Source organism: Parasteatoda tepidariorum, chromosome 5 (genome assembly GCF_043381705.1).
Source record: "Parasteatoda tepidariorum isolate YZ-2023 chromosome 5, CAS_Ptep_4.0, whole genome shotgun sequence".
Lineage (NCBI taxonomy): Eukaryota > Metazoa > Arthropoda > Arachnida > Araneae > Theridiidae > Parasteatoda > Parasteatoda tepidariorum.
The window spans coordinates 82,520,171-82,538,177 of NC_092208.1; the positions used below are offsets into that span (position 1 = coordinate 82,520,171).

The 18,007-nt window shown below is 32.7% G+C and overlaps 1 protein-coding gene across 1 annotated transcript in view; it reads left to right on the forward strand.

The window, feature by feature from the left end:
* The window catches only part of LOC139424837 (pleckstrin homology domain-containing family H member 1-like), a 26,020-nt gene extending 9,577 nt beyond the window's left edge, over nucleotides 1–16,443 (forward strand). Inside the window, exon 4 of the mRNA XM_071180689.1 lies at nucleotides 16,057–16,443. Coding sequence (XP_071036790.1) covers nucleotides 16,057–16,323 — 267 coding nt within the window. The 3' untranslated portion in view covers nucleotides 16,324–16,443. The remainder of the gene's footprint in view (nucleotides 1–16,056) is intronic.
* The last annotated feature ends 1,564 nt before the right edge of the window (nucleotides 16,444–18,007 follow it).

Consider the following 18,007-nt stretch of genomic DNA (forward strand, 5'->3'; position numbering starts at 1 on the left):
GGTATTTCCTGCCAAATTCGATCCAATTGTCGAACGAGGTCATCAACATTCCGTGCCAGATGCAATCGCCCTCCCATCATATCCCAGACATGCTCGATGGGAGAGAGATCTGGTGATCTGGCAGGCCAAGGAAGAGTTTCACAAGCTTGCAACACGTGCCGTATGTGGTCTGACATTGCCCTGCTGAAAAACCAGCCCAAGGCGCTGCAAAAGGAACGGTAGCAAAATAGGTCTTAGGATGTCGTCGACGTACCGCTGTGCAGTAAGTGTACCTCTAATGACGACCAAAGGGGTCCGGCTGTCAAAGGAAATGGCACCCCAGACCACAATGTCTTGTTGAAAGCCGGTGTGGCGTGCAATAGTGAAGGCAGGATCTTCCCTCTGCTCTGTGTGTCTCCAAACACGTCTTTGATAATCGTCAGGACACAGTTGGAAGCGGGATTCGTCGCTAAAGACTATACGTCCCCAGTCGGCATCATTCCAGCTGATCGAGCGTCTTAGTGCGTTCTTGGTGCTTCGATTTTTTTTTTTTTTTTTGTTCTAGAGTGTATTTTAGGTTTTTTTCATTCTGCTGGGAAGAAAAAAAACTTAGACTTCTGTAAATATATCAGAAATAAATGTAGGGAGGGTGATCTGACTTTTATGTATCCTGAATGCAGAAAACAGATTGTTATTGCTAAGCACTGTCAATAATTGTAATTGTTTGGGAAAGAGGTTCTGCATTAGATTTTTCCATGAAAACGAAATTTGCTTTGTAACTTCGTTACTAAAAATAAATAAATATAAATACAATTTGAAAAAGGAAAAAAAAAAATTTCGTATACGAATAGCCGTTTGCATCATCTAACATATACTTGACCTTTAGGGTTTCTATTTCATGGTAACTTTGGCCTTTCTATTCTCTTTTTATGGCGTGGGCGGCAACCTACGCTTCAAACTATGACCACCCCCCATGTGGCTGGTGGAAGAAATTTAATATATCGAGCGAACTTTTAATAGCTTCACGACATGATGATACTATGTTGACATTTATAGTTTATTATTTTTCATTTTTGCCAGACAAAATCAATGTCACATTTAATAAATTTGATTGCTGCAGGGTATTTGAATATCACACATTTTGAGGCTAGTTGAAATTAACTTTTGCGAGTGAAAATATTTAACTCTTTCTTATGAGTTGATGAAACAAATGAAAAATGTCAAGTGATTTTATTCTAAACTGGAATTTAATATCATCCGAGTGGTCGTAATTTTTACGAAATAAAGCCCATAATGAAAATTTTATTCACTACCCTTAAGTTCCGTGAGAGGTCTTCAATCGAGGAACTAAATTCAAACTGTCTGAGGAGAGCAGACGAGGGTATAAAATTTTAATTAACTTTAACTGTCACCACCTCATTTTGGCGAAATTTGTTTGAAAACCAAGGATGTTTTTTTGAAATGTTTAATTTTTGTAGAACTCTATATTGATTCATACTGTAGGGATAAGTTTGATTAAAAAAAGAAAGAAAAAAGCTGAAAACGGAAATCCAAAGAATTTTATGTGCAAAAGTACTTTTAAAATAATTGAAAAAACACCTGAAATTTGAGCAGGAAAAAAGTATGTAGGAAGCATTTATCCACAGAATGGCATGAACGTTTTTATAAAAATATCGATGTGAGATTTTATTTATATATTTAAATTGCGTAAATATGAATCTCAATTCGTAATTTTCAAACCACGCGAATACGAATCTCAACATTTAATTTTAAAATCGCGTGAATACGAATCCCGATGTTTCATTTTTAGATCGAAATCACTTGAAAACAAATCATGATAGGGGCTTTTAAATAACGTTAATAAGAAATGCGATGTTCGATATAAAATTATGAAAATACGAAACACAATGCCTGATCTTAAATCGCGTCAATAGGAATCGCGATGTGTGATTTTAAATCTTGCGAATGTAATTTTAAATTGCGCGCTTGCATTGGTATGAAAAGGCGTAAAAATCTTTTTTCTTTTTCTGGAGGATTTGAAAAATACTAACTTTCTTTGAAGAGAGGCGGATTTTATCTTTTTTAGTAATAGTGATAAATTTTCAATGGTGAGTCGCGGTGGCTCAGGGGATAGAGCGTTCGTTTCCCATTGAGGTGAACTGGGTTCGAATCATGGCTGGTGGATTCGAATTCCGCATCCGGCTCGCACCGATCACAGTGCTAACGTAAAATATTTTCAGTGGTAGACGGATCATGGGTTAGAGTCCCCTGGCCGTAAGACTAACCGTGGGAGGTTTTCGCTGTTTTTCATATACATATAACGCAAATGCGGATTAGATCTATCAACAAGTCCTCCACGAAGGCAAAGTTTTTCCCAATGCTTGATCATGAAATTTCCTTGCCTTCTGAATTGGGTTCAAAATTATAAGGCTACTGCGTTTGTGGTATCAGCGGTTCGTGTGTATGGGTCTATTGAATAAACTCCAAAATTAAACTTATTAACATTTATTAAAAATTAGGAAACAAAACATAAACAAATGATCTTAAGCTGGACAACCTTGCTCGTTGCCGGTTAGAATATTAATTACTCCTTTTAGGAAGGAGGTAACTACCAAAAGCAATGCGATGGCAGCGCCATCTCTGATTTAAAACAAATAATCGTCAAAATGATAAATTCTGATATTACAGCGTTGAACATCGGTAGCCGTTAACTCAAAATTGTGGTGGCTGTTCAGCAACTGTTATAAAATAAAATAAAATAAAATTTTGAATGGTGATACATTTTCCGCGAACGCCGCTTGTGTCTATATTAAAGGTCTGTCGATACGTCCTAATCATATTTGGAAACCCTCTTTTAACCATTTTGATAGTGTAGTATCTTCCTACTGTGTGGCGCTCTAAACGGGAGGTACCAGAATGAAAACTCTTCAAGCATCATCTCTCTCCAATGAAATGACAACCACAGTAGTGGGGGTGACATCTCTTTATGCCAACAATAAACCCACCGGTATAAAAAAGTACACGGATGACAAATATTCCGCTCCCAAATGCAGGTGCACACACACACACCATTGATTTCTGCTGACAAATCATTTGTCCTGTGAAGGGGGGGGGGAGGTTCTAGACTGAATCATCTGTGTGTGACTCACTCAACACTGTTTTTCAATCTTGATGGGCCGAGCGAGCATTGATTTTGGGAGATTTTTATGATCTGGGGATTTATTTTATGAGTGGGATCGGGGGAAAGTTTATCATGTGGGGTGTCAAATAGAGCTCTCTTCTATTTGTTCTGAAACTATTTAGGCCATTAGGTTGCAACAGGATGTCGGAACGGGGAACGATTGGGCAGATAAAAGTAATTCCTGAAGAATCATATTTTTATTGCTCTATTATCGATGATGAAATAAACGGAATAATATATGAAGTAAACTTCTGTTTTGGTACAAGAAACAAAAATGGCTGCTATAAGCCATTTTGAGTATTGGCCAACCTTTATAAATGTATTAAATGATGAAAGTAAGTTTGTTTATGTAAACCACGTAATTGTTAGCGAACATTATCCGCTGTGGTTTCTGGATTAAAGAGCGTAGCAAACTTTCGATTTAATTTTTATCGCTTAAGTAGGGGTATTATTAATAGGTATTAGGGACCCCTCGAATATAATGTAAACAACTACCGGGGGGGGGGTATGATTTGTTGATTTTTAATGACAAGGGGCGATGTGTGAGCTCTATGCTTATGTCAGACATTAAAATCTTCAATTCTTTTTTCTTTAAAAAAATATATATTTATAAAAAATAAAAATGTAACGTAACAAGGGTCATTTTTATCAGAAATTTGAGTTCGTTAATGAAAACTTCTAGAAATAGTTTTTATTTTTATTTTATGACCGCCGTTGAACAGTCGACCCAATTTTTGGGTTTACGACTACAAATGTTCAACGCCGTAGCCTTGTAATTTTGAACCAATCCAGAAGACAAGGAAACTTCTGTATCGGTACCCCCAGAGGTATTGATTTGTTATGGGAACATGGAGGACTTTGAGACTCGACAGATTTAACGTGCATCAGTCACCATTTACTACACGGGGAGTCTTCGACCAGCAGGGACCGAACCCACGAACTCTTGGACATGGGCCCGGCACCCCACTGACCAGGCTATCCCGGCCTTCTAGAAATAGTTTATCGTTAAAACGGTTTCTACAACAAAGACTTCTTGAAATACATGTTTTTTTATGTTTCTTTTCCGAAAAAAACAATCTTATTTACGCCGATTAACAACACAAAGTTTTTCACAAATACGGGCCTTTCTCAAAAAGTTTGAATCCACCACTGATTTTTTTTAATTTTTAAAAAAAATTCAGGTCCTTATTTTAACAAATTTAAAAAATTCTGAGTAGGTTTTTCACTTCGTGAAACCGGACCTTTCATAAAAGTCTGGAATAACCCCTGCATAAAAAATTTCAAATTTTGAGTGAAAGTTGAAATTTGAGGAAAGAAAAAATTTCTTCCGAGAAATTCAGGAGTCAACAGTTTTGAATACAAAAGGTTTCCTAAAGATTATTCTTCTCAAAATATTATAAAATGAATTTTAATCCTAAAATTAGAAAGACAAAACTGTTACGAAACCTTAGGATGGTTGCGAATTTTTTACGTAAGCATTGGAGAGACTTTGTGATTTGCTTAATTTTGCTGACCAGGAAAAAGTGTCTGAAATTGCCAAAAATATGCTTCGTGCGTAATTTTTGAGCAGCCACTTACTTAATCTAAAAACCTAATGAAGAATACTAAGCAACAAAAGAGTCGAGGTTTCATTCATAGGTTTCACCTAACACTGCCTATGTTATCGTAAATAGGAAAGTTCTATTTTTACTCGTTAATTACTTGTAAAAAATCAAAATATTTATGAGAACTCGTAATTTCGCATTCTTATTCCAGAAATTAGGAGAGAGCTTGTTTTTTCTAGGTAAAATTCGTTCTGACTGCACGTTTAAATTAACAGAGTAAGTACACAAAATTGATTTATTGGTGATTCAACAAATTTATAAAATGATGAAAAACTCTGCGTAGAATCAATGTAGGAGTTGATCAATGATTCAACGAATCGGTTGATAAGCAAAACAATTTATAAACTAATGAGCGAATCAGCAAATCAATGAAAGAGCTAATTTGTGAATTGAAATCACCGAATTACCAAAACAAACGAAAATCAATGAAGCATCAAGTAACTGAATGAACGAATTGATAAATATGCAGCTAAATGAATCACTATGTTAAAAAAACCAATCAGCGAAATCAAAGTCATTGAATCAATCAATAAACGAATTAGCAGTTAATGATTAAGGTAATAAATGAACGAGCGAAACGATGAATCAGCCGACTTTATCATCAATGAATTTCCATTTTAAACAATTTTTACCCCTTTCTCATTTCGCGATTACAACGCCATCTGTGACCCATTATTCAAAAAACAAGTTAGTCGAATTAGGGACTTTTTTCCCTAGAAAATCTAAATCTGCAATAAAGAATTGTTTCAGTTCTAATTCACAACCATATCACTAATAACTAGAGCCCGGATTTTGATGACCTAAAAAATCTCAATTAATGCCCTTAAAAAGTGCAAAAAATGCCCTTACAAACTGCAAAAAATGCCCTTAAAATGCGAAAATTGCGCTAAAAATGCCTTATGACTTAAATGGAAGTAAAAATATTGAACTAAACAATGTTTTACTCTTTAAAATTATTATGAGTCGTTTCAAAAATATAAAGCAATGCAATACTTGTTCTACGTTCATTAAAGTTTGAAAAATATGTTTTATATCCTAAAACAACAAAAAAAAGGAAAATATATTGACTCCAAAACATCTTCATTTTGTATAGAAACTTAAATGAATCTAACAACTTCCATCTCATAATATTACTAAATATCAGAATTACAGTGCATTATTAAATTTTTTTTTAATATTTTGAAATGTAAACAAGCGTCTCTTGTCTGAAAGCAAATTTTTATACCAGGAGAAGCTTCTTTCAACGTCTACTAATGTTATTGGTGCGTACTTGAAAAGGATGGTCACACTTACTGACTTTTCTTCTTCAAATTGAAAAGATGTTGCTTCACCTTTTAATATCCTAGAGATTTTCTTCATTGTTTGAATAATAAAAAATTATAAAAAATAATAAAAATTAGAAAAAAATTAACAAAAATTTTAAAAAATGCTTTAAAATGCAAAATACGCCCCAATTATTAAAGAAAATGCCCTATAAATCTCAAAAATGCTCTAAAGGACAAAAAATGTCCAAAAATGCAAATGTCATCAAAATCCGGACCTTACTAATAACCATAGGCGTAGCGTGAGAGAGGGCACACTTTTTTGTTCTTAGAAAACTGTTCGTTTATTTTAAGTTTTATGTATATAGGCATATTTACTTTTAATACGTATTTTTTTTATTGGGTCGACTGTGCAACGACGGTTATAAAATAAAATAGGTATTATGGAGCCGTGATGGCTCAGGGGATAGAGCGTTCACCTTCCAATGAGGTGAACTAGGTTCGAATCCCAACTATGGCTGGTCGATATAAATTCCGCATCCGGCTTGCACCGACCACAATGCTGACGTAAAATATCTTCAATGGTAGATGGATCATGGGTTAGCCGTCAGACTAACCGTGTGAGGTTCTCGTGGTCTTCTTCTTCATGCAAAGCAAATGCGGGTTAGATCTATCAAGAAGTCTTCCACGAAGGCTAATTTCTTCTAATGCTTGATCCAGGAAATCCCTTGTCTTCTAGATTGGGTTCAAACTTACGTGGTTACGTAGTTGAACATTAGCAGTCGTAAACCCCGAAAATTGGGTCGGCTGTTATAAAATAAAATAAAACATGTATTTATATTTGCATATAAATGTATGTATAAAACTTAAAATAGAAAGAGTGCACCCCTTCCCCCGCGCTACGCCTATGCTGATAGCTTAAACAATATTATGTTTTAAATTACGGAAAAAATTTGATTTTTCCTTATTATTATTACTACTTATATTACAGTACAGAACCCGTTATCCGGAAATCAGAAAACCGGAAAACCAAAAAACCGGAACGAAATTCGATAAATTTTCCCGCCATTCTTAAAAAAAAAAAAATGTTCCTCATAATATTTTAGGACTTTTCTTTCTTTTTTGAAAGATGTTTACCTTACCATCATTTTGGAAATAATCATTAGTGTATTACTCCATCGTTTTTTCTTATTTTTTGATTATTTCCAAAAAAAAATTTTTTTTTTTAGTTGGGTTTAACAATAAAAAAAACGGCTTTTTGTAGCGATTCAGAAAACCGGAAAAATCAGTTATCCGGAATAGCGATGGTCCCGATCGTTCCGGATAATCGGTTCCCTACTGTATTACTCTTTATTAGAAGCTTATAGACTTCATTAGCTTATAAACTTTACTTCTTTATTGAGTAGTTTTGTTGAAAGTAAACTCATAAATACGATACAATATTTTAAAAAAATTCAACTAAACGTACTTAATATTTTTAGTTATTTTTAATCATTGCATTAAAAAATGATAAATTTTAATTTCAGGATTTTTTTATAGTGCATTTCTTCACACATTGACCGGGAAATAAAATTCACTTGACTGAGACAATAAAATATTTATTGCTATAAAATAAAGCATCCAAACGAATCAAATTTCTTACTTTTCCAATTCATTTTAATTAAAAACTCAGACAAGTAAAAATCCAATCAAATTTTTGCTTTGACAATTACTTTTTAATGCATACAAAAAGAAAAATATTAAAATATAATTTTTGTGTTCTAAAATTGTAGCAAGTGATTTCTCAATATATTGAACGCTGTGTCTCGAGACAATAAACGTATGTGTATTTGAATAAAGATGGGGGGGAAAAAAGAAGCAAATATTTTACGATTTTCTAATTAAACTTTATTGGTATAAAGCTAGCGTATCCCGACTTTCAATATCCAATTCATTTAACTTAATTAGGTGAGTAATTAAATGACGATGCTTCCAATTAAAGCGTTTCTTAATCGGAATACTTAATAGAATTTAAAGAATAGAATTCATTAGCAGTTACAGTTAAACGCTACAAAATATCATTTATTCCTAAGCTTATTAAACACTTTTCTTTTGGCGTGAAACAAAATGTCATAATTTTAACATTTTTCATTCTCTTAAGTTCCAAAGAATTCTCTTGAAAAATACATTACCCTCTGCGCCTGAAATGCTTCCGGTGGTAGGTGGGGGGGTTAAGTCTAGGACTTTCTTCTCCTGTTAACAGGAAAAATCGATTTTGTGTGTTTCCTTTTATTCTTCCTTTTTCCGGAAAAGTCACTTCTTGGCGTGAAATTGGCATTGGCGTAATCTTTTCGGGAAAATGCAGGGAAGTTTATGACGCTAGTTGCATTATTAATTAATTTACTCGATATTTTCTCCTTTTCGAAGCCCAGCAATTATCGCTCTTTTATTTTGTCACCCTTTTTGGTCGATTGTTTAAATACTCGACTTTCACTTCAAAAATCTTTTGAGGATCTGAAGTTTTCTGAATGAGATATATTTTTCTTGGAAATTTGATTTAACAAATGGCAAAAATAAATAGAACGCTTATTAAAATTCTGTACTTGAAATATAAGATATCCATGTTACTATAGTTCGTTCATCAGGTGTTGACCTCCTCGGACGCATAATTCATTTCAGCGCTGGAGTAAGATAAACATCTCCGCGCTTGAAATTGAGACAACCCTTAATGCTCGCCAAACGCTAACAGTCGCTTTATCATCTATTATTATACCTTTTGTTACTCTAGGTAATTTATATTTGAAATTTAAAAACTGCTGTTTTCCCAGCAAAATTTCTCAAAAAGGACAAACTATTCACTCAAAAGAGAGAAATATTAAATTTATGAAATATTTAATGTTAAAAGAGAAGCACATAAAGATTGCAAAATAAGTATTTTTGTCATACGATCGCCACATCGCAACCTTGTTCGGGATTGCCCACATCCTTCTCCCAAAAATAGCGAAATAGTATCGTCGGATACCACGTGATGAAGGAGGAGCCAAGTGACAACTCCTGGTGAACGAACTATAGTCTATTTTTTAAGTGCAGGCTACGAGGTCATAGTTTTGATAATTAGGAATTTAATTAAGAGATTTAGAGATTTAATATTTAAAGGATAAAGGCAATGAATAAAATTTTAAGTTAGTATTCATGTATCATGTATTCGGATAAAGGGAACGTTTATGTTGTGCTTTTTTTATTTATTTATTTTTTATTTATTTATTAAAATCATGTTGTTTTTTATCTTCTTTTCTTTTTTCAAAAATATTTTTTCTAATTTAATACTCTTATGACAAATGAAACGAGTATAAGTGCAGGCTACGAGGTCATGGTTTTGATAATCAAAAATTTAATTAAGAGATTCGAAGAAATATTTGAAGATTTGATATTTGAAGGATAAAGGCACTGAATAATATTTTAAGTTATTATTCATATATCATGTAATCGGATAAGGGAACGATTATGGTTTATTAAAATCACGCTTTATTTTTCCAAAAATATTTTTTCTAATTGAATCTTATGACAAATAAAAGGAGTGTACGTGACAACTTGTGATAGTATTGAGAAAAAAAAAATATTGTTGTTGGGGGGAAATAAATTGAATTCTTCGAGTGAAAGAAGGATTTTTGAAGGAATAAGATGGAACAGGGGGGGGGGGGCGCTGTTTTTAGAGCAAACGATTCAGTAGCAACGTTTTTAGAGCAACGATTCTCATTTTCAGAATCGTTTTCTTATTTTATATTCTAAACTTATGTGTTTTTAACAAAATGATTTATTTTTCAAAACTCTTTTGACATTTCCAATTAGTTGTAATAATTTTAATTTGTGTTAAACTTTGAAATATCAACATATATCTCATGTAAAGCAATGTACTCAACTTTTGCTTTAAAAAATGAGAACGATATTTATTGAAAGACACGCTTTAAAATAAGACACTTCCTTAATTGTTGTGACCAAAAAAAAAAAAACTTTCAAACATTGCTTCATACTTTTATTAACTGTTATTAAATATCTGTTTTTACTTTCACGCCCTTTGGCTAGAATGGGACAAGGGAAAAATCTGTTGCTGTTTTAAAAATAAATAAAAGTTCTTCGCCTACTTCCGCAATGTTATTTGTGTATTCACTTTTCGCTATTATTTCCCTCCCCTCTTTTTCCCCCAGCCAAACTGTTTCTAACTTGTTAAGGAGGAAAGTGGGAGGGGAAACCAAACTCGTTTTTCTCCATTTGTTTCAAGAACAAAACGATATTCGAAATTGAGAATATCCATATAATAATAGACTACCCCCAATTGTTTATCGATTAGCTTTTTATTTGTTTACGCTGGGCGACTTGGACATATGGGTGTAGGGTTCGATGTTTGAGAAAAAAATTCAGGGTTTAGACAAGTAAGCACCAATATAATTAGAAATTTTGTCGAAATACAGTCATTTTTTTAAAATTAAGGCACCTAACCTACGAAAGGAGATTATGATTTGCTCATTTTTGCTCATAAGGGGAGGTAGGTATGAGTAATATTTTTTTCAACGAAAGGCGCTAAAATCAATTTTATTTTCATTTTTTTCTTCCTTTAAATGCAAGGAAATTAGAAATGGAAATTTTTTTATTTGAAACGAAAGTTAAAGTATGAGAAAGAAAGAGTTGGGAATAATTTAATTGAAGAATTTCGAATGTCATGAGTTTTTACCGCTGAAGAAATCACAAAAGATTCCTATAGAATATTCGACTTAAAGTTTTATAAAATGTATAAAAGAGCGCAAAAATGCATCGTTCACTCGAATTGAATCCTAAAATAAAATTGCTATTATAAGATTCAAAGCAAAACGCTAAGGTGGGGTTTCATTTAATTTTATAACCGTCGTTGAACAGTCGATCAAATTTTTCGGTTTACGCAAATCCGCAGCCTTGTAATTTGAACACAATCCAGAAGACAAGGAAACTCCTGGATAAAGTATTGAGATAAATTTACCTTCGTGGAGGACTTTTTGATGGAACTAACCCTCATTTGCGTTACATGAAGAGGTAAACCACGAAAACATCCCTCGTTTAGCCTGTCGGCAAGGGGACTCTAACCCATGATGCGTTTACTACTGAGAATATTTTGCGTCAGCACTGTGATCGATGCGAGCCGGGTGCGGAATTCGTATCGACTAGCCATTGTTGGGATTCGAACTCGATTCCCCTCATTGGAAGACGAACGCTCGATCCCCTGAGCCACCACGGCTCTAAGGAGGGGTTTGTCATGATTTTCTTGCCTAAGCATGGGAAGATGGTTTGTGATTTGCTTATTTTTCCCAACAAGAGGGGAGGGCGAATCCAAAATCGTCAAAAACATGCTATATGTAATATGTGAACGACTCCAAAGGGATCCCATTTATTAATTAAAGAAAAAACAGTCTTTTTACAACAAATATTTTATAAAGAAATTTCATTATATTTTTAATACAACGAATATTTGATGTAAAAGTTAAGTTTAAGGCAAAAAATTTCTTTTTATAATTATGGAGCTCAAGATCTTTTACCGTAGAAAGGAAACATAAGATTCGTAAAGAATTTTCTACACAAATTTTTTTTAAAAATCAATTGAAAAATAGATCTGGTTTTATGCAACGTAGCATCGTTTATTTGAATTTAATCCTGGAATAAGGTAACTGCAGCAAAATGTTAAGGCAGAAAAATAAATAAATAAAATAAAAATAACTAAATAAAATATAAATAAATAAAATAAAAAAGCTAAAGAGGTTGTAAACCTGAGAGGGATGATGAGTTATGGGAAGGGGTTTGTGTTTTACTTGTTTTTGTAGACAAGACTAAAGTGCGAAACTGCCAAAAACATTCTTACGTAATATGTGAACGGTCCCTCCGCCTATAAGTATTTTGAGCTTGTTGCCAACAGCTTAAAATAAAATCAGGCTATTCGAGCAATAAATGATGGACTTTCTTTATTGGCCTAAAAAGTGTTAAACTAATTAGAAGGTACTGAAGACATTTCTAGTTAGCTTGACCCATTCGAAAATCATTCTTTCCTCCCCTTAATTTTTTTTTCTAAAATGCTTCCAAATATTTCTCTAAGCTTGATGAGTAGTAAAACATATTTTTGAAAATAATGAGTCCCATAGCAGATCCAAAATCTACAATGGCTCATAAATTTAAAAAATAATTGCCATAAATTGCGATCAACACTGTCCACGCGGCTTTACTAAAGACGCATAAACAAAGCCGGTGCAAAGTCTGTTTTGTTTTAAAAACCGCCCTAATAAAGATCCCCATTTTATGAACAAAACATTCAGAGGGGTGAAGGGAGGAAAAAAGTTTATAAATCTCAATACATTATATCTGTACTAGCGGAAATCCACCCATATTTCCCCCCCCCCGACATCCACCCACGCTTTCGATTGAAGAAAGAACTTTATGCCCATCTTTGTCATTCCCCCCCTTTTTCGGTCCCTGTTGATGTATTAAAACTTTAGGAAGCTTCTTGTTTGCTAATGCCATCGTTAAAAAAAAAAGTCCTCCGTCCAAACGATGATCGAAGCGGAGGTGTGTGTGGGTGGTGGCAGGCGGGGGTGGGACGGAATGAAATTATGGTGATCGCGTGGTACGACCTTTTGAATGGGAAGTGAGAGTGGTGATAAATGGGTGAAGCTCTCCTCGCCGAATTGTAGTATTAAGGCGCAGGCGATAAATAAATAAGCGCGGGGGTGTAGGAGATTGAAGAATTTGCATTCATCACCCCCAATCTTTTCTGGGTTTTATTTTAAGTTAATTTTATTATTGTCATACTCTTATTTATATCTGTCGGTGAGACGAGTTAATGGGATTTTCTCCCTTTTTAATTTTTTAGATTGAAAACTGAACTTTAATGACCCCCCCTTTTTTTTTTACTGCTTCCTCGATTGCTTGTTAATAAGTGTATTTAAAAGATGTTTTTGTTGCGTTTTTAATGGTGTAATTTAAAAATATTTAATAGCCACGCGTTAAATACATTTTTTGATTTGTTTTGTGAGTAAGAATGCTGTATTAAATTGTTAACTGAATATGTTAACATTTTAATAGAGGGAATAAACTTTGAAATTAAAAGTGTTTTTGTAACGCTTAGTCATTATTCATGATTTAAGAATTGCCGTGATATTGTTTCCTCTGTTGTTCTTCTGTTACATTACATTTTTAATATTTGAGAAAATTATTTTTTTTAAAGGAATGCCAAGTTATATTTTTAACTAGCTTAACAAGACTATTTAACTGTACTTTAATTTTTGTTCGAATGTATGAAATTTTAAATGCTGATTTTCAATAATTCTCCAAATTAATTATGTATAAGTTAAAAATGTCTATTCTAGTCGAAATAATCATTTACGATTTCAAAAATTTTTTTGGATATTAGAGTACTATTCTTTTCGCTTAAGATTTTGAATGAGGCAGTTATAAACGAAAAAAAGTGTTTCGTGAACAGTTTTTTTTTTTTTTCCTCCTCATTTTCACCATTAAACAGGAGAAACTTTGAACAAATTTTTATGCGTGTCCTTTTAGTTCCTTTGAATTAAATGAAACCAAATCGATCTGACTAATAATTTAGAAGTTATGATGGTTTAATACATAAAAAATATAGCTTTTGACTAAGAAATAAAACTCTTAGACTTTTGAAGTCGTTTTTTCTACAGACCTGTTATTTACCTTATTTGATTCAGCGAAAAAAAAATACTTAGGAAAAACATGTGCAATACAATATGCAATATCTCACTCTTCCAGATGCAATATTTAAATATGCTCTCTTTTTAAAACAGTCATTTCTGCATTTTTTAGAACACGCCTTTTTTAAAATTGTGCAATTAATTCATTAAAATTATCCATAATTGCTGGATGTGACAGCAAGAGTAATATTTTAAATTCGGAAGTAAATAAATAAAAAAAAAAGGGGGGGAGGATAAATGTATTTTTAAATTTTGAACATGCCGAATAAGAGTTAAACCTTCGTCATAAAGATCTCTTTAAAGATAATCCATAAAGTAAAATAGCTTCAACTAAAGCATCTTTCCAATTGATGGTTTTATTCTTATAACTGCAAACGATCTTTCGACGTATCGTCATTTCGAAGAAAAGGAATTTACTCCCCCATTGCTTCTCTTTTCGGAAAGATGATCACAAAATATAATTTCCCCACATTTTGATTGAACGACCTTGGGGGAATTCCGTGTTGGGGGGAGAGCACTTATGCAGCTGCAATCAATGATCTGCGCCCCCTCTTTTTTTTCCTCCCCTATCCCCTTTCACTAATCGCGACTGTGCGTGATGGAAAACAATCGTCTGAGCACTTGCGGCTATGCTCACAAAATGAAGGAGTTGCTCAAGAGATCATTCAGAATAAAATGACTCTTGGTTTTATCGTTGCGTCGCTTCTCCCTAGATGTCGCCACAAGTTCTATTGGTTACTGACGTTCAGACATCGATTTTCCGTTTGGGAAATTTTTTTTTATTGTAATTGATTTCTCATGCTTTTTCTATTCTTCGCGGGGGAAAGATGAATAAGTTTAGTTGTAATTTTATTGAAATTTTGATGTTGTTGACATTACAAAACCTCGTTTTACATCTTTCTTGAAATCATTCGCTGTTTCTGACTCTTGTTTTGAGTGTAATCTCTTAAATAAAATTGACTTTTCATCAAAATAATAAAAATTTGATTTGTAAAACAAATGGTGTGGGGCGATATTTTTTTGCTTTCATTGTGGTAGAAAGGGGAAATGAAAAAGACTTTTTAAAAATAAAAAAAAGAAACAAAAATATTATCAAAAAAAGTTGAGCTAGTTTTAAAATTCAAGAGTTGCCCAAAGTCTGTAACATAATTAAGCTCAATTATATTGTTTTTTTTTATGTTCTTTGTGTATGTCGTGTATTAACGTTTTATTTTTATCACTGTTGTCAAACATCTTATCCATGTTATAAGAATGTGCGATTTTTAATGGTCTGTTCTTTATTTTGAATACTCTAACTTTTTTTAATCCATTGAAAAAGTCAAATTCAACGACCAAATCAAAAATCTTAAAACAAACTTTCCTTTGCAAAGACGTTTTTTAACTAAGCTAAATCGCAAAACAGAAAGGAAAACCTCCCAGTGTTATTTTGCATTTTAGAACATTCTAGGTCGACTTTGTGATCGGTGCAGGCTAATCCCAAATTTAGCGGGGGTCACCCATGCGACAACTGAACACTCTATTCTCCGCCCCCACATTTTCGTTTATGAATATTAATTGTTAATCAAACAACTTGATACTCATTTGCTTCAAAGTACATGTTGAAAACTTGATACTCATTTGCTTCAAAGTACATGTTGAAAACTTGATACTCAAATGCAAAAAATTAACTTTCGAAAATCTAATACTCAACCTCATAAAGAGGTCATAAAAGTTCTTATAATAAAAATGGCACATAAGTATGTATTTAAAATGTGTGATTCGATACTACATAATTCATGTTAAAACTTGATACACTGATACTTAATTGCGTAAAAGTTCATCAATAAAAACTTGATACCCAACTGCAAAAAATTACATTTCGTTAACTTATGCTCAACCGCATAAAAGTTCTTAAAATAAAAATGTGTTATTCGATACCACATAATACATGTTGAAAACTTGATACACTGATACTCAATTGCGTAAAAGTACGTGTATAAAACTTGATACCCAACTGCAAAAAATTACACGCTGAAAACTTGATGCTCTGTTACATTGATAATGCATGAAAGTGAATAATACTTGATACTCAACCTCATTAAAATTTATGTTATAAATTTGATGCACAACTGCATTAAAGTGCGCGTCGAAAACTTGATACCATGATACTTAATTATGAAAAGTATGTGCATAAAACTATATATTCAACTTCCTGTTAAATATTTGATACTTAAACAATCTTAAATTAATTATTTTCTTCCATTATAATCTTTCTACAATATTGTGTATGTGTTACATTTTATTTATCAACCATAAATTATATTTTTATGTTTTTACAGATATTGGAAATAACATTGCTGGTTGCTGATTACATGAATGCAATTGGACGGAGTGGAACTTCTTTAGGATCGTTTGCCCGATTAGATAAAATCAGATCCTCCTCAAAATTACGTACATCGGCAGCTACCACTGTAGATACTTTTTCCCGCGCACCCCACGAAAGTTCTGTCCCTTACGATCCCCATAAAGCTATGTCAACATCCACTGAACTGGACAACAGGCGAGGCGCTTTCTGCAAGAAACGAGCCGGTAGTGACTGTACATGATTCACAGCCGACTTAAGCACCCCCTCAATTTCTTTCTCACTATTTATTGCTTTTCTTTGATATCATTGTACAGACATGCTGTGTACATCGGTGCAATAAAAAGAACTGTACACGTTGGAAGTCCAAATGGAATCATGCCAAACGAGCCATGCTTTTCTTTTTATGTTCTCTTTGAATGTCACTTGAATCTGATTATGAAAACTAATGAAATTGGAACAAATCGGTGGATTTATTTGGTGAAAACTGAAAACTCGAAATTTCCTTATCTCGTATTGTTCTCTAAATACGTGTTTTTATTCTTTAAAATATTACAGGGTGTTCTGTAAGGACAGTTCTTAATATATATATATATATTTTTAGAATCTTTGTCAAAAATTATACACCACTAGCGATAGAAAATTAATATAGTCTTTATAAATGAAATAGGTAATTATTTTATATTATTTATTTTATTAATATTATTTTATATTATTAATTTTATAGATAAAATTGATTGTCTTAGTAAATAAAATAGATGTCTCAAAGTTATGCCACTTTCCTACTCTTCACTCATTTCCCCTCTCCGATACCATGGTTTCGGCAAATCTTACTTCTTTTCTTTTTCCTCATGCCATATTTTCCAACTTCATACTGAAACGAAACCTATTGACGAAACCTTAGTAACGGAGAGGGGGAAATAGTGTCTAAATCGTGTAACCTTGAGACCTCTATTATATTTATAAACAGTATAACTGATCACAATTGTGGAAGATGGGTGCTCGAACCGCATGTTTGATTAATCTGAAGAATCACGTGGGCTGAAAATATCAAAACCAGTTTGATTGCCGGAAGGAAACAGAGAAGAGTAAAAGGCGATTATTAAAACATTTTTAAGTTTAAATCTACAAACAAACAGATTTTAATGCACCCTCTTACTCAAGTTGTAATTTTTCAGGTTTCTAAAAAGTTTTTATTTTCTCTTAATAGCATCATTTTGCGCCCCCCCCCCTTTACGCCGTACTTTTTGTCTTCATTTTTGACGAAGAGTCTTAAAAACATATAGAAATAATTAAAAAAAAAAAACACCCTATGTAATCATTATTTAAGAATGAGTTTCCATTTTTAAGAAAACTAATTTTAAAACTATTTTAATGACTCTCTTTTGAATCTTGTTGCCATTTTATATTATAGTTTTGTTTGTAATTAATTGCATATTTTTTAGCACTTACATCATGCTTGATTAGTATTTTGTTTCCCCCTAGCTCTTGTTTGATTTTAAATGTTACTTAATATCATGCATATCATCATTTTAGTATAGTTAGAATATTTATACTTTAACAAATGTATAGTTGATAAAATTTATTTTTAAACATTATTTAATTATTTTGTCAATGATATCTTGTTTTGCTTCAGATTATCGATGACAAGTTTTTCTTTCGTATGCAGCTGAAATCGGCAATTTTAATTTAATTTGAGCTATTTTACATTTTTTTAAAATGGTAATTGTTGCAACTATATTTAAGTTTCAATAAAATGTTTACTTTTACGAACATTTTGTGTGAATAATTCTACAAAGTTGTATACATTATTTTTAGGTAAAAAACAATTGGTAAAGGAAAGTTATGGTGGATCATATATTGATATGTTCGCTGTCAAAATTTAAAAAAAAGACCTGTTTCGAGTCTTGAACACAACGCGCCTTGTC